Here is a 22444-nt window from a genome sequence, read left to right as displayed (position 1 = left end):
ACTCGGAAAATTGTACGATGCCGAAAATCCTGGGGAGCTGGCAAGGTGTCTTTACATGGCCCCTGTAGTGCGCAGACAAGGGAGGGGCAGGCCCCGCCATCGCGGGCGAAATTACCTTGGTGACATGCCTGATCAAACCGTTTAAATCCTCGAAAAATTGTACAATGCCGGAAATTCCCAAAAACTGGCAAGGTGTCTTTACATGGCCCCTATAATGTGTGGTAAAAGTTTGGGCGTGTTTCAAATAAACCTCACCTGAGGCCGCTTGTAAACTATACAATCTCCAAGCTAGTCTCTGGATATCGAGAGTGAATGTGTCCGGTTTATGAAGTGCAGGTCATGTTGCTCTATTGACCTAGAAATTTCTCTTTCTCTCAAAGGAGGCCATCACATGACATGTCTGAAGGCCCCACATTTTTCGGACCTGCATGCAATATTTGAGACGTTTATTGCACTGCTGGGGTTTCCGGAAATTGCAGATCTGCAAGGCGGCATATGAAATCATTCCTAAAAATGAAATGGAAAATCCTATGTGACATCTTTGCAACATGCGTAGGCCTTGTGCAAACGAAGGAGGGGCAGGCCCCTCCACAAGGAGGCGAAAATACCTCGACGACATGCCTAATCCAACCGTTTAAATCCTCGGAAAATCGTACGATGCCGGAAATTCTCGGGAGCTGGCACGGTGTCTTCACATGCCCCCTGTAGGGTGTGGTAAAAGTTTGGACGTGTTTCGAATAAGCCTCACTTGAGGCCGCTTGTAAACTACATCATCTTCGAGCTAGTCTCTGGGTATTGAGAGGGAACGTGTCCGGTTTATAAAGGGTCATGTTGCTCTGTTGGCCTCGAAACTTCTCGTGCTCTCAAACGAGGCCATCGCATGACACGTCCCAAGCCCCCGCATTTTTCGGACCCGCCTGCAATATTTGAGACAAAACAGTCGTAAAGTCACTTTATTTTGCCGAGACAAACTGTTTGGCTCTCGCAAACTGTTTGTCGCGTGCCTGATGTTTGGTTCTCAGCAAAATCCTGTTTGCCTGAGAGGTGTGCGTGAGCTACTCTTTACCGAGTTTATTTGGCCCTTTGCTGAGTATTTCCTGCACTCGGCATAGGGTGTAGTTCCAGTAATAAGTCACCGATGTGTGCTTAATATATTGCAAAGAATTTGGACCACGCTTTCGGAAGATGCAAACTTTGCGTGCGGCTTCACAATCATTTTGTAGGAGTAAAATGCAGTAGCGACTGCCCAATCCCTTCACAAGGATTGAAGTGCACCAATACAATGGAAAATACTCCCTCCGTTTCTAAATATAAGTCTTTGTAGAGATTTCACTAAGGACCACATATGAATGTATGTAGATGTATTTTAAAGTGTAAATTCACTTATTTTACTCCGTATGTAGTCCATAGTGGAATCTCTACAAAGACTTATATCCAGAAACAGAGGGAGTAGAAACTAAAGAGTGTCGGTGGTGAATCTCCCAAAGTAGATGGCATCATGTGAAACAAACTTTAGCCCTTAGCCTTATCTTTAAAAAGAATTTTTAATATCTCCATCATAGTGATTAACTGCATTTCCTAGACCATCACCTTTGCGATACAATGTTTCCATAGGAATTTATGAAAAAAGTGGGCCTACTCTGTTGTGGCATCATCCGTAAAACAGAGGATACTGTGTTTAGCCACTTTTGATGAAGCTCTCCTGGTTGGCAAGTAGGATCCCCAGGTTGAGAAGTACTCCCTTTGTTCATAAGTATAAGATGTTCTAAACTTTTTATTGATTTGGATGTATATAGACATGTTTTAGTGTGTTTGTTCACTCATTTCAGTCCATATGTAATCAGTATTAAAATATCCAAACATCTTATATTTGTGAACGGAGGGAGTAGTTCAAGAAACCATCTATTCTCTTCTCCTCAAAATTAAGCATCACGGCAGATTTAATCCACCAGTAACGTTAGCCACACAAATCTAGTGGAGTTCTCTCTAGGTTAAATGTGTTTGTCTTGCCTCTTCATCATCATAACTCATGGTAAGAGCACTAAGGAGTAAGGAAGCAAAAGTGATCTTCGAGAAAGAAATGGCAGTGTGCCATGCGTCTTGCTTGACGTCCTTGAATTTGAAAACCCACCTAGCGCTCCATGTTCTGTGTGATCAAACGTTTCCTTCCGCTCCCCGGCAGCACGTGCGCCACCGTGACACGACCGAAATTAAAACAGAGATCACAGGCAACCCAAACCGCTCCAGGCTTCAGGAATGTATGCAGGTGACACAACATGTGCGGTTGTTGAATCTATACATCTATTTTTTGAGTGCATTGTTGCCCCGAAGACCGCGTTGGCAAAATGCCCTCGTTCACACCAAGGTCATCGAGGTCGATGGGTTCTCCCACTGGGCCAAGGGATAGTTTGAACGAACTTGCGGCTGCGGCGTGCAGCTTCCAACATGGTGGATGGAGACGTAAGGTGTGACCGTAGGGCCCATTATACCATGTTCGCACTAGGGCCTCCGAGATGCTAGGGCCCGCCTTAGGATGTTACAAATCTTACTTTCTTGTCTACTAGTGTTGAGTTTCCATATTCCCATGTTTCCTACTCCCTCCGTCCGGAAACACTTGTCATCAAAATGAATAAGAGGGGATGTATCTAGACGTATATTAGTTTTAGATACATCCCTTTTTATCTATTTTGATGACAAGTATTTTCGGACAGAGGGAGTACATTCTTGCTTGTCGTACTGCATTCAACAAACAAGCATTCTTAGTTCTAATGCCTTGCTTCCATACAATTATTTTCATCAGATAGCGAGTGCATTTGTTCATTTCATCTAATCCATTTTTTCAGATTTGCTAACATATTACATTTTCTATGTTCTCAGGTAACAAGCATGGGAACCAGTGTATTCTCAAGAGCCGATATGTGGTTGATCGGTTAAACGATATTGTCTTAGGTCTTCCCGACATGTGGAAAAACCTCATTTGTGGAAAGCACTGGGGTAATCCATAGCTACATGTACGTCGCCGCCGTTCCCTCCGCCGCCGGTTCGATAAGGCAGCATGTCAGCAACCTTCCCATATTTGATCGTCGTGACGCATGTGATCCACTCTCTCGAAGCATCTAGCAGAGAGTTTTGAAGCAATGTTTATACAATCCAAAGCAACTAATATATATACTGCATATGCGTTGGTCTGCCATCGCAGAAAATATTTAGATATGGCAAAGCTTGTGTAATCAAAGCATTGAATGATAAGCAATGAATCTTTACTAATTTCTGTATGAAGCAAATTAAATGACACATCGGATGATAAGCAATGAAGCTCTATTACGTTTTGTGGAAAATATTGAGTATATAGCACCGTCGTGAAGAAGTGTTTCATTGACACTGAAAAATGTTTCCATTACAAAACATATTGGTTGAGAAAAATGTTTGCACCAATAACTTCCATGGAATGTGACAAATGTTGGGCTATGGAATATAATCAATCATGGGGTAATTTTACCTCGCAAAAAAAATCATGGGGTAATTTGGCCGAATAAATGTTTGCATCAATAGCTACATAAATTCTTTTCATCTCATGAGAAAATGCTTCCATTGCAATTCAAAAAAAGAAAAGAAAAGAAAATGCTTCCATTGCCATATGTGTTACGGAATAGAAACAATAATCAGGAAGATTTTGGAGATTCATCACCTACAGTCGAAGCATCATCTACGGGGGTTATACCTTAGAATGTAGTGGTTCTGTTTCCTAAAAGATCAGATGTAGTGATTCTCACAAGTAATGCTTCCATCATCGTTGGTGCTTGAACCTGGTAACCTAGCGTGCTTTAAGAAAGCATGCAACAAGGAACCAACGTCTTAGGGAAAAAGAAAGAAACAGATGGAGAGAGATAACAACACGAGCGTGGGTTACCGGAGCAGTTAGGAAGCATTCAATTAGCGGCTACAACTAATCTCACGCGGGGCTACAGTAGTTAGATCCAACATACATCCTGCTTCTAATCCAAATATCCAATGGCTAATGACTAGTCTGATAGAATGTAAAAACATCAGTATTCTGATGCCCATGAAAATACAGTAGTACGCATAAGACTGATATATAGACGATTACTCAATGTCAGTACTAGTACTAACTGCTAAGCATGCATTAGTAAAAGCAGTAGGATTGCAGAACACATTGCCTTCCTCTTTCATGTAATTAGTTTAAGGGCATTATGGGCCTCCGGCTTCCTCCTTTATTTGCTTCCTCTGCTCCTTTGCATGCTGTACCGTCCGCTCAAACTCCTCCTTGCTCAGCCAACCCTCATCGTCTTCCATCTTTATTTTCTTCACTTGCTTCTTGCTATTCTGCACTGTCCTCTCAAAATCCGCCTTGCTCAGCCAGCCCTCCTCGTCTTCCCACTTCATTTTCATTATCCTCTTCCTGTCCTCCGACCTGTACTTCTCGGCGTCCTTCACCATGCGTTCAATCTCCTCCTTGCTCAGCCCACCCTTGTTGGTCGTGATGTTGATGCTCTTCTTGCTCCCGGTCGTCACGTCCACCGCCGTCACCTTCAGGATGCCGTTCGCTTCGACTTCCATGGTTTCAATGATCTTCGGCACGCCCCTTGGCGCTGGGACGAGGCCCTCGAGCATGAACTCTCCCAGAAGCCTGTTGTCCTTGGTCCATGCCCCTTCACCCTCATACACCTTGATGCGCACGCTCTTCTGGTTGTCGAATTCAGTCGTGTACCGCCCCTCCCTCTTAACAGGGATGGTGGTGCTCCGGGGAACCAGCACGCTCATGAAACCAGGTATATGGGGTTGCACTTGCGAGTCATATATCTCGACCCCGAGCGAGAGTGGAGTGACGTCCAGCAGGAGGAAGTCCTGCCCCTTGCGGTCGCACTCGCCGCTGAGGACGGCAGCCTGGACGGCAGCACCGTAGGCGACGGCCTCATCGGGGTTGATGCTCTTGCAGAGCGTCTTCCCATCAAAGAAATCCTGGAGCAGCTGCTGCACCTTGGGGATCCGGGTGGAGCCGCCCACGAGCACGACGTCATGGATCCCAGACTTGTCCATCTTGGCATCGCCGAGGCATTTCTCGACGTGCTCGATGCACTTGTGGAAGAGGTCCATGTTGAGCTCCTCGAAACGGGCACGAGTGATCCTCCCATAGTAGTCAATGCTGTCGTGCAGCGAGTCGATCTCGAATTTGGCCTCCACCGTGGAGGACAGCATCCTCTTGGCCCTCTCGCAGGCCGTCCTCAGCCGCATGAGCGCCCTCGGGCTGCCTCTGATGTCACTCTTGTGTTTCTTGAGGAAATCTTGCACAAAGTGTTCCACCATCCGGTTGTTGAGATCCTGCCCGCCCAGGTGGGTGTCACCAGACGTGGCCTTGACCGTGAAGACATCATTTTGTACACTGACAATGGAGACATCCATGGTACCACCACCAAGATCAAAGATGAGTACCGTCTTCGCTTCACCGCTGCCGGACATCTTGTCAAGGCCGTAGGCTATGGCTGTGCGGAGGGCTCGTTGATGATGCGCATGACGTTGAGGCCAGCAATCGCACCGGCGTCAATGGTGGCCTGGCGCTGGGAGTCGTTGAAGTAAACCGGGACAGTGATGACGACGTTCTTTACCGACGTGCCGAGGTAGGCCTCGGCAGTCTCCTTCATCTTAACGAGTATCATGGAGGAGATCTCTTCTGCCGTGAAATGCCTCTCCTCACCCCCGTACTGAACCACCATCATCGGTCGGTCAGCAGGGCCTGGAATGACTTTGAAAGGCCATAGCTTGATATCTCCTTGCACAGACGGGTCGTTGAATCACCGGCCAATCAGTCGCTTCGCATCTGAAAGGAAATCATAGTGGTTTGTTTCAGATGTGCAGATTTGCAAAACAAGAGGAATTCCGTGTAAACAAATTATATATCTTAATTTGCATAAGGCGGTAGTTATGTAATATTATAGTATCTTAAAACTACAGCTTGCAATGCGTTTACATAAATCTCATGTGTAATTAAACTTGCAGCTGTAAGTTTCCATAAAGTTTTCAACATGACTTATTTTTTGAACAAAATGGAGTGACGTAGTACCACTGAATCTGATAGGCCAATCGATCTCAGTGTTTGCTTGTACAAACCCTATGAGTGTCCCTGGATTTTCTCGAAAAGGGGGAGTACCCTGGCCTCTGCATCAAGAGTGATGCATACAGCCATCTTATTAATCAAAGCAGCAAAAAGTGCATACAAGGTTTCAAAGTCTCGAAATCAAATAAAGGAAATGCAGCCCACACAGAGCGCAGAAGGCTAGAAACACAGACTAGCCAGAAATAAAATGCCACAACCGGCTGGCTAAAGAAGGTAGGGAAACTAATTGCCTATCCTATTACATGACGGCCATCCAAACCGGTTGAAGATATCCCGAGCAACCATCTCCCAACGGATAGACCCAGTAACCAAATGCTCCCTGGCCTCCATCGGAGTGAGTAATGACCACGAACGGATCAATGCCGTAGCTCGGAATATAACCTGCAAAAAATGAATTCGTGATGTTCTGTTAAAAACCAAATCATTTCTGCACAACCAGATGGTCCACATCAACGCACAAACTCCCACCCGAATATGCTAATGCAGAGTCAATCCCATTAAGCCAATTTCCAAATAAAGCGGTAACCGTAGTCGGTGGAGTAATATTGAAAGCAATATGAACCGTCTGCCAAAGAACCTTAGCCAGCGGGCAATCAAAGAAGAGATGTTTAATTGTCTCATCCCGATCACAGAAACTACACCTAGTAGCTCCTGTCCAATTACGCTTTATCAAGTTGTCCTTTGTTAGAATAACTTGTTTATGAACAAACCACATAAACACTTTTATTTTCAAAGGAACTTTGACATCCCAGACCTTCTTGGATGTTGGAATGGAGCTTGAATTAATAACATCAAGATACATTGACCTCACTGTAAATACTCCAGACTTAGTCAACTTCCAGCGTAATTCATCAGGTTGGTCAGAAAGTTGTATCTCCATTAGTCTCCTAACTAACTGGAGCCAAACCTCCCAACGATTGCCCACTAACGACCGTCTAAACTGAATATTAAGGGGGACCGTTTGAAATACCGTTGCCACGAACACCTCACGTCGTTGAGCAATGCGATATAAAGACGGATATTGAATGGCCAAGGGTGAGTCGCCCAGCCAAGAATCCTCCCAGAAACGTGTAGTAGCACCATTTCCAAGGACAATTTTTGTCCTATTGAACAGTAATACTTTGACTTTCATGAGTCCTTTCCAGAAAGGCGAGTCAGTCGGCCTAACTGATACCTGGGATAATGTTCTAGTCTGGAGGTACTTGCTGCGTAGGATTTGCGCCCACATAGCTTCAGTGCCGGAAGCGAGCTTCCACAACCACTTACTAAGGAGGCATCTGTTCTTAACTTCTAGATTCTCAATACCAAGCCCACCTTGGTCTTTGGGTCTACAGATAATATCCCACTTAGCAAGCCGGTATTTTCTTTTGAGCTCATCACCCTACCAAAAGAAACGTGATCGATAGAAGTCCAGTCTTTTCCTAACCCCCACTGGAACCTCAAAGAAAGATAAGAGGAACATAGGCATACTCATGAGCACCGAGTTTATCAAGATTAACCGGCCTCCGTATGACATGAGCTTACCCTTCCAGCAGCTCAGTTTCTTCTCAAATCGATCCTCGATACACCTCCACTCTCTGTTAGTTAGCCTACGATGATGTATCGGAATGCCAAGGTATGAGTAGGGCAAACTTCCCAACTCGCACCCAAACAATTGCCTATAAGACTCTTGTTCGTCTTTGGCTCTCCCAAAGCAGAACAACTCGCTCTTATGAAAGTTTATCTTTAACCCCGATAATTGTTCAAAGAGGCATAATAACAGCTTCATATTTCTTGCCTTGGCCAAAGCATGCTCCATAAAGACTATTGTATCATCAGCGTATTGAAGGATAGATACACCTCCATCAACCAGATGAGGTACTAAGCCACCCACTTGTCCATTGTCCTTCGCCCTTCCGATCAAAATTGCTAACATGTCCACCACAATGTTAAACAAGATAGGGGGCATTGAATCTCCTTGCCTGAGGCCCTTGTGAGTTTGGAAGTAATGACCTATATCGTCATTTACTTTAATTCCGACACTTCCTTTTTGCGTAAAAGATTCCACCTGGTGGCGCCAGGCATCATCAAAACCTTTCATACGCAATGCCTATTGTAGGAATGGCCACTTAACCTTATCATACGCCTTTTCGAAATCCACCTTAAAAATTACCCCATCTAATTTTTTAGAGTGAATTTCATGGAGCGTTTCATGTAGGACAACCACCCCTTCGAGGACGTTTCTGTCCAGCATGAAAGCAGTTTGGGACTGTTGCACCACAGAAAGCGCAATCTGTGAGAGCCTGTTCGTCCCGACCTTGGTGAATATTTTGAAACTAACATTGAGTAGGAAAATCGGCCTGAACTGCTCAATACGCACAGCCTCCGTTTTCTTAGGGAGTAATGTGATAGTTCCAAAATTCAAGTGAAACAATTGAAGCTGTCCCGAGAAAAGATCATTAAACATAGGTAACAGATCCCCCTTAATAATGTGCCAGCACTTTTTATAGAACTCAGCCGGAAACCCATCTGGTCCGGGAGCCTTATTATTTTTCATTTGTGCCATAGCATCAAACACCTCCTTCTCCGTAAACGGGGCCAGCAAAATCTCATTATCGGCAACCGACAACTGAGGAACATCGTCAGTCCTAGACTCATCCAAGGACACACAATTAGCCTCCGGTGGTCCGAATAACTGTCTATAATACTCAGTGATGTATGTTTTGAGATTATCCTGCCCAATGATAGTACCCTCATCTTGCTCAAGTTGGAATATACGCTTCTTACGGTGCTTGCCATTCGCAATCAGGTGAAAGAATTGAGTATTGGCATCCCCTTGGACTACTTTGCGGACCTTAGCGCGCAACGCCCACTTCAACTCTTCCTCGCGGAGAAGTTCTTTCAACCTCTTCTCAGCCTCGTTCTTAACCTGGAGCTCAGTAGGCAGCAGAATCGTAGACTCAGCTTTTGTATCTAGGGCCTGTGTAAGAGCAAGGAGTCTATCCTTTTCAATCTTATAAGCCCCACTTAGGTGCTTAGCCCAACCTCTTAAGAAACTTCTTAAGTGCCTAATTTTATTCTGCCAACGTTCAACCGCCGTCCTACCTCCACCACCCTTATCCCATTCCCTGGCAACGAGGTCTAAGAAACCTTCACGTTCGAACCAGGACATCTCGAATGAGAAAGTGTTCTTGTTTCCCGCATAATTGGACTCCCCGGAGTCCACGAACAGTGGTGTGTGATCGGATATGCCCCGCGTTAAAGCTTGTACCGTAACAAGAGGGAATTTCTGCTCCCACTCTACACTGGCCAGAACACGATCAAGCTTTTCATATGTTGGGTTTGGCAGAGCATTAGCCCAGGTAAACTTTCTACCAGAAAGCTCTATCTCCCTCAGGTCCAAGCTCTCAATAATGGTATTGAACATAAACGACCATCTCCCGTCGAAGTTATCATTATTCTTCTCCTCTCTCCTCCGAATGATATTGAAATCACCCCCGACCAGCATTGGAAGCTGTTCGAACCCACAAATTCGAACAAGATCCGCCAGAAATTCCGGTTTAAGCTCTGGTTGTGCGCCTCCATAAACCGCCACTAAAGCCCAGTCGAACCCATCAACTTTTGACCTAACCCGAAACTTAACCGCAAAGTCGCCCATCACAACACTCCGGACCTCAAGGGAATCACATCTCACTCCCAGCAAGATACCTCCCGATCGTCCACGCGGAGGAAGGCAATGCCAGTCAAAATCGATACCACCCACTAGAGAAGCAAGAAACTGAGGAGCAAAATTATCTCTTCCAGTTTCGGAGAGAGCAATGAAATCTAAACGGTGCTCCAGTGCCGCCTCAGCGAGAAACCTTCTTTTAGCCAAGTCCTTAAGACCTCTGCTATTCCAAAAGATTTCTTTCATAATTCATCATGAAATTTTTTGGCCGTACGGATCCTAGCACTTCTACGTACTGCGGATGCTGGATACACCTTCCGCTTCCACTTACGTTTAGATTTTTCATTGCCCACCGGCCGGTCCTCATAACCGGGCTGTGGTGGTTGATGATCCACAACATCTATACTAGTCTCCTCCTCATCAGACTCATCAAAGGTTGATGCGAGGTCCGCACACAAATTGTCTAGCACTCTCACCCCCAACGTCTCAATCTCCGCATCATTCATAGGTCTTACTGCCGCTAGGTTGCGAATGGTTTCTAAAGCGCGTTCCGCTTCCAGATCCAGAAGATCATTAACCGAGTTGGAGATTTCAGAATTATTATTTCCTAGCGAAACCCCTACTTGATTTGCATTATGAATAATCTCATCCGTAGAAAAATGCAAAATAGAATTGGATAAATTGACTGACATACCGGTAGTGACCTCAATGTCACGAAGCTTGGCCGCTCTCATTGCGCACCTCTGCTGCATGTCATCAACCTCCGGTTGGTCCTGGAAACGGGAACTCATCCGTCGCCCATCAGATACCGGGTCAGGGATTCCGCCGAATGCAATAACCTCCTCTTGAGTAGCGCCACTCGCCGTAGGCCGTGAGGAACGGCTCCCGAGGCCGGCGGTCAGGAGGCCGGGTGTAGTCAGAGCCGGCGCCGCCTGGCCGACCACCCCCTTGGCCGCACTCCTCAAGGCTGTGGGCGCCACCATCCCGACAGCCGAGGAGGAGGGATGGACCGGGAACACCTTCCCTGGACTCCCGCCAAGCACGACAGGAGAAACCGCCTCCACCGTTGCCGAAAGGGAAGTGTGTGTGGCCTCCTGCCCCATACGACCTCCCTCAGGTCCGGCCAATGCCGTCACAGGAAGCGCCGCCTGCGCCACCTGCCCCGAACCAACTCCAGAGCGCTCAGACGAAGAGTCCACCGCCGGTCGCTCCCCCGAAGAGGGCACCTCCCTCTCAGGAGACCCGATCTGAGCGACAGAAGGGTGGTGAGCCAAGGCCTCCTGCCTTAGTCCCCCCACCAAGCTCGTAGTCACCTGTAGCTCCGCCGTCACAGGAGTCTCTGAGGGAGGCGAGAACGCTATCTCCGAACCTCCCTCCACTCCCCGACCCTCCACGCTCAGGTCCTCAAAGTCCAACGTAGGTAAGGAGTGCTCAAGCTCCTCGGAAGACTCCACCCGATCACTCCATAATCTCGGAGGTGCAGAAGTAGGCTCGAAGGACCCAAATCGCAGTGTGGTCGACGGCACAGAAGATGTAGGCGCGGTCGACCCTCCGGTGGTCTTAGGCACCGACCCCGGTCTGTCGTTCTTTCGACCAGGATCAGCAATCTCAGGCTCCTTGCGCCCCATGCCATCATCACCCTCGTGCATATCAACATCGACGGCAGCTGGTGCCTCAGCAAACAGACTGTCATCCTCGAACTCAATCTGAATGTTATACACCTGGCATCGATAAGCCCACTTCACCACATCCGGAACAAACTCAATATCCAAAATACTGACTAGAATACGAGCCACCCCCTGAGCTTTGGTGAAAGCCATATCAACACGTTCTGGCTTTCCAACCAAAACAGCCAGACTAGCCACCACCCTGGCATCCTGCATGGGTCTGTGTGGAACTCCCGAAAAACGCAACCAGGCCTGGGTTAGTGGTTTTCCCTGAGGCTCAGTCAATTTCCACTCATGAAACTCCAGAACTGGCACCTTACACATCCCAAACCTCAGTAACCTTTGTAAATCCTCCACCGATGGAAACTCCACCCTGAAGGAGTTAGGCTCAAGACTGACTAGCTCCCAGAGGAAGTCACCCGGGGCCAGCTCCCGTAGCCGCTGCACAATCTGGACGTCAGAAACTTCACCTTTAGTCACTTTAACAATCCCAGTTGTCATACTGCGCACCTCATCAGTAACTTCCTCCTCGATCGGAGACTCAAAGAAAGTAAGCTCAGAACAAAACACACCATACATCATAAGATTGGGAAGCTGCTCTCTCATAAGCGGACAGGCCCCTGAGTCATGATCTGGCTTACCACACGTGTCGCATAAGACCGCCTCACACTCAGCAATGAAGTGACCCTTATTTCCGCATCGATAGCAAAGCATTCTTTCTTTCTTGCGAGCATACTTAGCCACCCTGTCCAGCTCAGCCCTGTCGGAGCCCTCCACCGACACTACCTCGTCCGTAGCAACCACCTCAGCCGTAGCCAAAACCACCTCCATGGCAGTATCCTGAATGCCCTCATCAACCGCTGTCTGATCCACAACCACTGGATGCTGCCTTGGGCGGTAGCGACCACCTCGGCCACCCCGTCCGCCACGGTTACCACGAAAACCACCGCGGTTTCTGTTAGCCGGTCCTGATGCCCCTTCGACGAAGCCTCCCGTCGGCCCCAGGAAGGGTCTCTCGGTGGAGCCATCACTCTGCCATGCAAATCCCCGCCCACCACCTGTGGACGAGGATCCCCGGTGTTGTCCGTCTCCGTACGCATTAAGCCCGTCATCACCCCACTTTCCTCGAGGCGCCGTCGAGTCTCCACCCGTTGTCGTAGCGTCCTGAGACTGTGCCTGCTCCAGGCCTGGTGCCACCGTACTTTGCGACTGTCGAGCCACAAAATGTGGCGGCCTAGCCCCGGTCTGAACCGCCGTGGGACGATGCTGCCCACCTAAGGCCGGAGTGGGCTGCCTAGCCGTCGGGTTGCCGCGACCTGCGACAGCCATAGGGAGAGGCGCCGGCGGCCTAAGGTCACCCCGGCCCCTACATCTGCATTATTATTATTTTGCCAACAAGTCATTTTGTGTAGTGTGATTGAAAAGGCATCATCATATCATTCCTGTATATATTCAGTTTGTAATGAAAGATTGCAATTAACATATCATATCTTCGTATCTTACATGTATTTATTTACTAGCTAGAGGCCTAATAGAAGTTCTCATATTAATAATGATCACAAATACGAAATCTGGTTCATGTAATGTTCACCCTTCAGCTGAGAATTTGAATTATCGAGCGAAACACGGCTGCGGGGAACCGTACGCAAACTCACACCCATGATCGAGCTGACAAACTACCGCAGCAAAATCAAGTAGACCAGCAGATCGACATCAGATCTACAGTTTTTTGTTTTTTTGTTTACCGAATACGGTGTTGACGGGGTTCCTTGCGGCTTGGTTGAGAGCCGCGTCGCCGACGAGCCGCCAGGCGTCGGTGAAGGCGACGCACGACGGCGTGGTGAGGTTCCCCTGGTCGTTAGGGACAACCTCGACGCGGTTGTGGGACGGCCGCCACACGGCCACGCACGAGTAGGTCGTGCCGAGGTCGACGCCGATCGCCGGCCCGTCGCAGCCCATCTCCGCGAGGGTGGGGCGGAGGCGCGCGGCGGCTGGATGGAGGAGGTTGAGGCGTTTGAATTTAGGAGGGGGTTTTAGGATTTAGGGTTTTGGCGGCGATGCCTCCACGATGCGTAGGTACTGAGGAGGAGGGAAGATGGGAAGGCCAAAATGGTTATACGGCCACGATGCCACGAAGCGAAGGAACGAGATCCTCGTACGCGTACAAGGAAGCACTGCAGAGGGAATGGGCTATCGGGAGGGAGGATCCACTCGGAGATTTATTCGAGGATTGTTCTTGAAAATTCTGTGGAACTGACGTTCGCCACGGGCTGATTTGGCGCGATATGTGGCCCGTTGGATGAAGCGCGCTAATCTTGACGCATTGACATGTCGCTGCATCAGCTCTTGTAACCATTCGCTCTTCATGGCGACCGCGCGACCGAGCCACCATAACCCCGTGTCCTGGCCCCGCTCCTCTCAGGCTCTCACTCTCCGCATGCTCATGCGATTCCGTGTGGCGGCTTTCCATCTCCCCGGCGATTCACGCGCCGTCGATTGCCTGCATCGGACTCATCATTTTCTTCGCGCCATTGCTCAAGCCTTCGAGGCATGCACCCACCACCCTTATGATTGCTTTGCAGACTTGGGCTAGGGATTTGGGGAGTGAGTGATTTTCTTGGGGTGTGGCGTTAGTTTTCGTGTTGGGGTTAGGAAAGGGCAATGTATTCCGTTTTGGTCTGCATCATTGAGTTGCCGCTAGGGTTTGTCGGGGTTGGCGGTCTTGCGATTGGGTGAAGCGGCGGCGGTTGCATTTTTTGTGGTGACATGATTGTGTGGTCTGGACGCGGCGGTGGCGCGGAGAAATGAGGGGGAAAAACGACTAGCAGTTCCCTGTGGCAATTTTGGGGCGGCAATCATCGGCCCGTAGCAATTTCACAACATACACTCGCAGAGGTAGGGTAGTGGTGGTTTGCCAAATCATGTGCGGTGACACAGCTGCGACGAATGATGCCATGTTTCGGGACGAAAAATTAAGGGGTTATCTACCATGAAATCCAAGGGATTTTTCTGTTTGCTACCTTAGAGGGTTGGGGGGCGCTGTTTGATGGAGATTTGCCATTTTCTATCAAACAGCGCCCCCAACCCTCTAAGGTAGCAAACAGAAAAATCCCTTGGATTTCATGGTAGATAACCCTTAATTTTTTCTTCCCGAAACATGGCATCATTCGTCGCAGCTGTATTTATAATATATACTCCCGTACAAAGCAGCCCACAACACAAGAATTTGTGATAGTGCCGCCTTCTGACATGGCTCATCAACTTGGCCGTCTTTTGGAGACCGGGGAGGTTGGAGACGTGACTTTTGAGGTCCGCGGGGAGACCTTTGTGGCGCATAGGCATCTGCTGGCTGCTCGATCGCCGGTGTTCATGGCGCAGCTCTTCGGTCCCATGATGGAGAATGGTGCAAAGTGTATACAGATTGATGACATGGAAGCCAAAGTTTTCAAGATGATGCTCCACTTTGTTTACACGGACACACTGCCTAATATAGATGAAGGTGAAATCACGGAGATGGCTCAACATCTGTTTGTGGCGGCAGACAGATACAATTTGGAGAGGCTCAAATTGATTTGCGCGAATATGCTGTGCAACTACATGGATGTAGGTACAGTGGCAACTACATTGGCACTGGCTGAGCAGCATGATTGTGACAAGCTTAAGGAGGTATGCTACAGGTTCCTCACGTCTTTTCGAAATTTGAAGGCAGTCACGCTGACTGATGGCTTTAAGCATCTCAAGATCATTCGCCCAATATTCTAGAGGAGCTACTCGGTCGTTAGGTGGTTGATGCTCCTTGATCTTGTTCCCTTTCTGCTTTTCCTTGGAAACAGATAATGATGATGTAATTATTTATGTGGACCAAGTTAGCAATCCAGCTTTTTCGTTTATAAGCCTCTACATCTTTGGTAAATAAATAGTATATGGAGATACAAAATAGTACTATGAAAGATAGATTTGCATGAACTAGTTGATATACTGGCCATAATCCAATAGGTGAGTTCTGATATTCTGTTAATGATATCCTGGATTTAGAGGAGCGCGGGCTTTAGAGATGATTCGTAACTTAGCAGCGGTTAAACCCATGAATGATTTCGATATTGATGCTTTTGGGGTCAGGGTGCTCGATAATTTTTGTGCGGATCTTATACCTCCGCTCCCCGAGTCTGAGGAGGAGGATGATATATCTGAGAATGTCGTGGTTAGACCTTCTGAGCCTGGTTGTGAGGACTGGCTGGAGAGTCAGAACATTCCTAAACGCAAGTGGAAGCAGAAGATCTACCTGGATTCCGCGGTGCGTAGGAGTGTTAGGATCCGTACGGCTAAAAAATTTCATGACGAAATATGAAAGGAATCTTTTGGAATAGCAGAGGTCTGAAAGACTTGGCTAAGAGAAGGTTTCTTGCAGAAGCGTCTATCGAGCATAGGTTGGATTTTATCGCATTGTCGGAAACTGGTAGAGATAATTTTTCGCCACAATTTCTCAATATTTTATCAGGAGGTATTGATTTTGACTGGCATTGTCTGCCACCGAGAGGAAGATCGGGTGGGATCTTACTCGGAGTTAGATGCGATTCGCTCGAAGTCCGAAGTGTGGTGATGGGAGACTTTGCAGTTAAGTTTAGGGTGCGGTGGAAGGCCGATGGGTTTAATTGGGTTCTAGTGGCGGTATATGGTGCCGCACAACCCGAACTCAAACCTGATTTCTTGGCTGATCTGGTTAGGATTTGCGGCTCTGAGCAGCTTCCAATCCTGGTGGTGGGTGATTTCAACATCATTAGAAGGCGTGAGGAGAAGAACAATGATAACTTTGACGGGAGATGGTCGTTCATGTTTAATACTATCATTGAAAGCTTGGATCTGAGAGAGATCGAGCTTTTGGGAAGAAAGTTCACCTGGGCTAACGCGTTGCCAAATCCGACGTTTGAAAAGTTGGATCGAGTACTGGCTAGCGTCGAATGGGAACAGAAGTTTCCCTTTGTAACAGTTCATGCACTTTCCCCTGGTATTTCTGACCACACGCCTTTATTTCTAGACTGGTGAGGCCACCCACTTGGGAAACAAAAACTCGTTTTCGTTCGAGCTTGCTTGGTTTGAACGAGACGGCTGTCGTGGTTCTAAGTCTGACAATAGTGTAGGGGGGTAGGAATGGAGAGGCAAGATCCTAGCTATGGAGTAGTTGTATACGCAAGAGGTTTACGAGTTCAGGCCCTTCTCGGAGGAAGTAACAGCCCTACGTCTCGGAGCCCGGAGGCGGTCGACTGAATTATGTGCGTATGAGTTATAGGGGTGCAAACCCTTTACACTGAGGAGGGGGTGGCTTATATAGAGTTCGCCAGACCCCTCCGACCCTCAGTTATGTAAAAGTACATTAAGATCGGGGGTTACTGGTAACACCCACATAAAGTGCTATGATAACCATAAAAGCTACTTAATGACCGACCGTTTGTGTGCAGAGAGACTTTAGATCTCCTGGCTGTCGAGTGGTTGGCTTCATGGTCGAGTGTCTTCGAGTCCGTCGAGTGGAATACTTCTGAGTCGATTGACAAATGGTTTCTTCTAGAGATGTCCTTGGGGACGGTAGTTTGGACAGGTCCATGACCCTACCCTAGGTACATAGCTTCATCATTAGCCCCCGAATGGATCGAGATTTGAGTGGGGAAGGAGTTGAGAACTCTTCCGACCCATTTGTCGTGCTATGAGCATGTCTGGTTCTGGATCAATGAACTTAGGTGACGGCGCCAACTTCTTTTTCAGTCGCCTTGATCCATTCTTTGTATCCGTCGAGTGAATTTCTTTGCTTGGAGAACTCCGAACGACAGAGTGAAGGAAATCTTCCGTCTGACGAGTCGCTCCGCAGCTCGCGGATTTGGCGGGATTCGAATTTCGGGAAGCGCGCGGGGCGGAGGAGGCCGCAGTAATCGGATAGGATAAGGCAGGGACGCCTCAATCTCCGCGCCACCTTCTTCGCCACGTATCGCGCGAGCGACTGTTGCGGGATTTGACATAATCGCCCGGGCCTACAGGTCAGTCACTCGGAAGTAACCTCATATAAGGCGCCAGACGGGGGTTCTTGAACAGTGCGTCCTCATTTCTTCCTCTCTTCCTCAGACTTATCCGCCACGTTCGCTTCCGTCTCAGTGTCGTTGCCCTGTGCGCGTCTCGCCGGCGACGATGGTGAAAGAGAAGACGGCGGCCCTGGAGCGGGCGAAGAAAGCGACGGCGAAGGCGAAGGGAAGGGCGACCAGTCGGGGCGGAACTTCATCGAGGGCCGGCCTGCCGCAGGGCTGGATCCAGGGCGACTGGATCCGCTCGACGATTCGTCAAGAAGACCTTGACGACCTGGCCAATGGAGGACTGATCCCCCATGGATCGGCGCGGCTCCCGGGGAAGGAGTCTGAGCCGCAACCTCAGGAGGGTGAGTGCGTTCTCTTGGCCACTCATGTCGACCGTGGGTTTTCTTTGCCGCCTCACCCTTTCTTTCGGGGATTTGTGAACTTCTTTGGGGCGCAACTCCACCACTTCACACCCAACACCATCGTGTACCTCGCTGCTTTCATGTCTTTGTGCGAGAATTTTCTGGGTTGTCGACCTCATTAGGGTCTTTTCAAGCACATTTTCACCTGTCGCTCCTAGACGGTGAAGAAGGCCAATCCGAGTGACGAGAGAACACAAGTGATTCAGATGTGTGGGGGTCTTGGGGTTCAAATGAGGGGGAAAAGTTCTTTCCCGGCCATGATCCTACCCGACTCGGTCCGTGGATTGCAGTCAACCTGGTTCTACTGCAAAGACCAGCCGACGCCAGGGCACTTGACCGGACTCCCTCCTTTTTCCATGGACCGAGTGAGGAAGCCTTCCTCTTTGAAGGTGATCCCGGAAGAGAAGGCGCAAGTTAAGGTGCTGGTCGAACGTGTTGTCTAGCTTATCCGTGACGGGCTGACCGACATGGACCTCTTGGAGGTCTTCCTCCGACGACGCATCCAGCCGCTTCAAGCTCGAGACCATCCGATGTGGTTGTATTCTGGCACTAAGGACACCACTCGGATCCACCCGGAGGAGGTCGAGGATGCCACGCTGGAGAGGTGGCTGGCGAGCATCACAGGGAACAAAGACAACCCCCGAGGAGCCAGGAGGATTCCTCCACTCGACCAATCAAACGAAGTAGACCAAGTCCAATTCTGCATCTCTGACTGTGATCCTGCTTTCTTCATTCTGTTTGCTTAAAATCAGTCGACTGACTTTTGTCTTTTTTGTTGTCTTCTAGGCCACTACTGAGATGTACTCGATGCCCAACGGGGCACAGAACCAGCCGAGGAGGGAGAGGCGAGTGGAGGTGAAAGTGAGGAGGAGTGGCAATCTGATGGTGAGGGGGAAGAGGATGGCGACGACTCCAGTGAAGAGGAGGAGGAGGAAGTCGATCCTCCTCGTTCGGAAAGGTGATCCAAGCTCACCCACGACCCCGCAAACGAGCGTGGCAAAGCGACTGCGCCTGTTGGGCAGTCGTTAAAGCGTCCTCGGACGGCTTCTCCGGCGCCGACTGAGAAAGCGCCGAAGCATCCACGAGCGGCGTCATCAAAGACGCCAAAGGCCTTGCCCAAGATGAGAATGACCATTCCCACCATCTCCGGGTAACAACAGAACTTGTGTTTTCTCGTTTAGCATGGACAGACTCTTGGTCGACTCGTTGACTAACCGACTAGTTTCTGAAATCTGCAGCGCTGCTACCTCCGAGACCTCCGCCAAGAACGAAGACCAGGAAATGGAAGACGCTGCCACATCCAACGTTGGTACGATCTCTGTAATTTCACTTTTGGTCGATTGGATTCTCAATTTTAACTTTGGATTTTTCCTGTAGCTCCTCCTCATGTCATTGATCTCCCTGATGATGACGACAAGGCGCCACTGAGGCCGAGGAGGAATAGAAAGGCGCGGGCTGGCAAGACCGCTCAGGTTGCATCAGTGCCTGAGACGCTGGTTCAGGAGGGTGGCAACATCACTCGGACTTCCGTGTCCTTCATTGTGCCGCTGACGAGTGCTCGACCTTCGACGTCGACTGCTGACCCGCCTTCCCTTTTCGCCACACACCATGTCCCAGAGGACCAAGCGGGTGCTTCTAAGGAGGCTATACGCCAGGCGGGGATCATGATGGAGCAGGTGAAGGCGATCCAGGAAGCCAGCCAAGCGGCCTATGATGCTAGCTCAGCCCTTCAGAGCAACGCCCAGGTTAGTTGGTCACCGCTTGTTCTGTTAGGATATGCTATCTGAAGACTTTCTTTCCGAAGATCTTTGTATCTGTACACCCACTGGGTGTGTCGATTGAATTTTTGGGTTGGTGTGGGCACGCTGAGTGCACCCACTGGGTGTAGTCCCCGAGACTATGGTGGACTGCTGGCAGTCGACTATAGTCTTCGTATTTTGAATTTCTTCACTCTAACTTTTTCACTCGGTCTGGCCGGACCGTGTCGAATGGAATCTTGGAACCAGTGCGGGCACGCTGAGTGCACCCACTGGGTGTAGTCCCCGAGACCATGGGCGGCTGCTGGCAGTCGACTAAGGTCTGAAGAACCTGTTTTTTTTAGATCGTGATGAGACCGTGGCTGACTGCTGGCAATTACCTATGGTTTAGGATCATAACCTTTTTGTCTCTTTCGGTCGACTGATCGGACCAAGTTGGTAGAACCAGTGGGGGCACGCTGAGTGCACCCACTTGGTGTAGTCCTCGAGACTACTGTTGAATATTTTGATTCGGCTGTAGTCTTAGAAATGTTACAATTTTTCTCTTAGTCACTTGGAAGCAACCTATCTTTGATATCTGTCGACTGACCCTTCGCAGAAATCTTGCAAGCTTGTGGCTCGTTATACTGAATTGGAAAACAAACACATCCAGCTCGACCTTGACTTGAAGCTTGTTCAGGAGAACTTTAAGAAGGCGAAGGATGAAGCAAAAGGTATGGTCAGTGAGAATCTTGACGACTGTCTTTATTTTTCTGCCCATTCCTGATTCTGATCTCATTGTCACTTTGCAGATAAAATGAAGGAGGCTCTAAAGAAGAAGGACCATGACCTTGCCGAAGCGCAGAAGGCAGCTTTGGACAAAACGAAGCTTGTGGAAGAAAAACTGGCTTCAGTCAGTAAACTTGAAGAGGAGAACGCCAATCTGAAAGCTGCTCTCGACGCGGCCAACAAGGAGGTCAGCCATCTGAAGAATGACAAGATAGCTCTGAATGACAAGGCTAGTGAACTGGTGGGGAAGAAGAACGATCTGGAGGCTTATCTGGGAGGGCTTGCCAAGAAGTTATTCATCATGCTTGAAGGTAATCCCTTCTATCCGACTGACTTGTTATCATTGACTCATCATAGAACTGTTGGCTTAACTTCGAATTGTGTTTACAGAATTCTGCCAAAACTTCGAGGAGGAGACCAGTCAAGTGGAGACAAGCTTGGACCCCATTAACTCTCCTGTGAAGGATGAAGCTGCCATGAACGTGCTCCGACTAGAGTCTCGTGTTGCTGGAGTTGTTGACTACCTTGCTCGACTAAAGGTTGCGGCGTCGTGAATCGACACGACACTCTGGCCAGGAGAGACGTTTCAAACCGACCTCGAGTCTCTAATGACTCGACTGAATGAGGTTCCAGGTCGAGTGCAAGAATGGAAGAAGTCTTCTGCCAGGTGCGGTGCTGACGTTGCTCTGTCCCTGGTTCGGGATCACTGCAAGGATGCGTGAGAGGACAAGCTGGCATCCATCAAAGTTGCCAATACCAAGAAGCACGACTTCCAGTCTTTCATGGAGACCTTCATTGCTGCTGCCACTCGGATCGCTGACGGAATTGACTTGGACCGGTTTGTCGCGCCCTCCAGTCCTCCACCTGAGGAGTAAAAAACTTCTATGCTTTGTCTTAAATTTGCCTCGGAATGCCGAGTGGTTTTGTAACCGATAAACTTTTACAGGCTTGACGCCTGAACACTTCCGAATCCGTAGGATGTTATCTGAACTTGGCTTATCGTTGAATATGCTTGCATTTGCCTTCGAGCGAACTTTGTTCTTCACTCGGAATATACTTTGGTGCTTGAGACGCGACTCTGAGGTGGAGAATCTAGTCGACCTGCACTTCATCGCTGTTGCACGTAGGGATGGGCACAGATTGCAGTCGACATGCACCTCGTCGCCTTTGCGGATCGGGATGGAGCACACATTGTATTTGTGGCGTAGCTCCGAAGGAGAAGGTAGCAGTCGACCTGCACCTCGTTGCCCTTGTAGAGCGCATATTGTATTTGTGGCGTAGCTCCAAAGGAGAAGGCAGCAGTCGACCTGCACCTCGTCGTCCTTGCAGAGCGCACATTGTATTTGTAGCGTAGCTCCGAAGGAGAAGGCAGCAGTCGACCTGCACCTCGTCGTCCTGGCAGAGCGCAATGGATTTCATACTTAGGCGAGCACTGGATTGCAGCTAAGCCTCCGAGTGGGAGGGTTGCTCTCCACTCGGTAGGATTTTCGAATATTTAGGTGAGCACTGGACTGCAGCTAAGCCCCCGAGTGGGAGGATTGCTCTCCACTCGGTAGGATTTTCAAATACTTAGGCGAGTACTGGACTGCAGCTAAGCCCCCGAGTGGGAGGATTGCTCTCCACTCAGTAGGATTTTCAAATACTTAGGCGAGTACTGGACTGCAGCTAATCCCCCGAGTGGGAGGATTGCTCTCCTCTCGGTGGGATTTCCAAATACTTAGGCGAGTACTGGACTGCAGTTAAGCCCCCGAGTGGGAGGATTTCTCTCCACTCGGTGGGATTTTCAAATACTTAGGCGAGTACTGGACTGCAGCTAAGCCCCCGAGTGGGAGGATTGCTCTCCACTCGGTGGGATTTTCAAATACTTAGGCGAGTACTGGACTGCAGCTAAGCCCCCGAGTGGAAGGATTGCTCTCCACTCGGTGGGATTTTCAAATACTTAGGCGAGTACTGGACTGCAGCTAAGCCCCCGAGTGGGAGGTTTGCTCTCCACTC

At 49.1% G+C, this 22444-nt stretch overlaps 1 protein-coding gene and 1 pseudogene across 1 annotated transcript; both read right to left on the bottom strand.

Annotated features, from left to right (window-relative positions):
* Positions 1-4209: 4209 nt before the first annotated feature.
* Positions 4210-13916, bottom strand: LOC119368567 (annotated as a pseudogene).
* On the bottom strand, positions 6202-13405 carry LOC119368568 (heat shock 70 kDa protein 18-like). Its single transcript, XM_037633793.1, has 2 exons — positions 13192-13405; positions 6202-6514 (listed from the first exon to the last, which is right to left on the bottom strand). The coding sequence occupies exons 1-2, from the start codon at positions 13403-13405 to the stop codon at positions 6372-6374; spliced, it is 357 nt and encodes a 118-aa protein (XP_037489690.1). The 3' UTR covers positions 6202-6371.
* Positions 13917-22444: the final 8528 nt, after the last annotated feature.

The sequence above is a fragment of the Triticum dicoccoides genome, chromosome 2B (genome assembly GCF_002162155.2).
Source record: "Triticum dicoccoides isolate Atlit2015 ecotype Zavitan chromosome 2B, WEW_v2.0, whole genome shotgun sequence".
Taxonomy (NCBI): Eukaryota; Viridiplantae; Streptophyta; class Magnoliopsida; order Poales; family Poaceae; genus Triticum; species Triticum dicoccoides.
This window is presented reverse-complemented; position numbering and strand designations above follow the sequence as displayed.

What these genes read in the sequence shown, in the direction of transcription:
- LOC119368568 (XM_037633793.1), bottom strand. Translation starts at nt 13,405, where the DNA reads ATGGGCTGCGACGGGCCGGCGATCGGCGTCGACCTCGGCACGACCTAC. An exon ending in CCCCGTCAACACCGTATTCG is followed by an intron (nt 6,515 to 13,191) that starts GTAAACAAAAAA and finishes CATTTTTTGCAG; the next exon opens with GTTATATTCCGAGCTACGGC.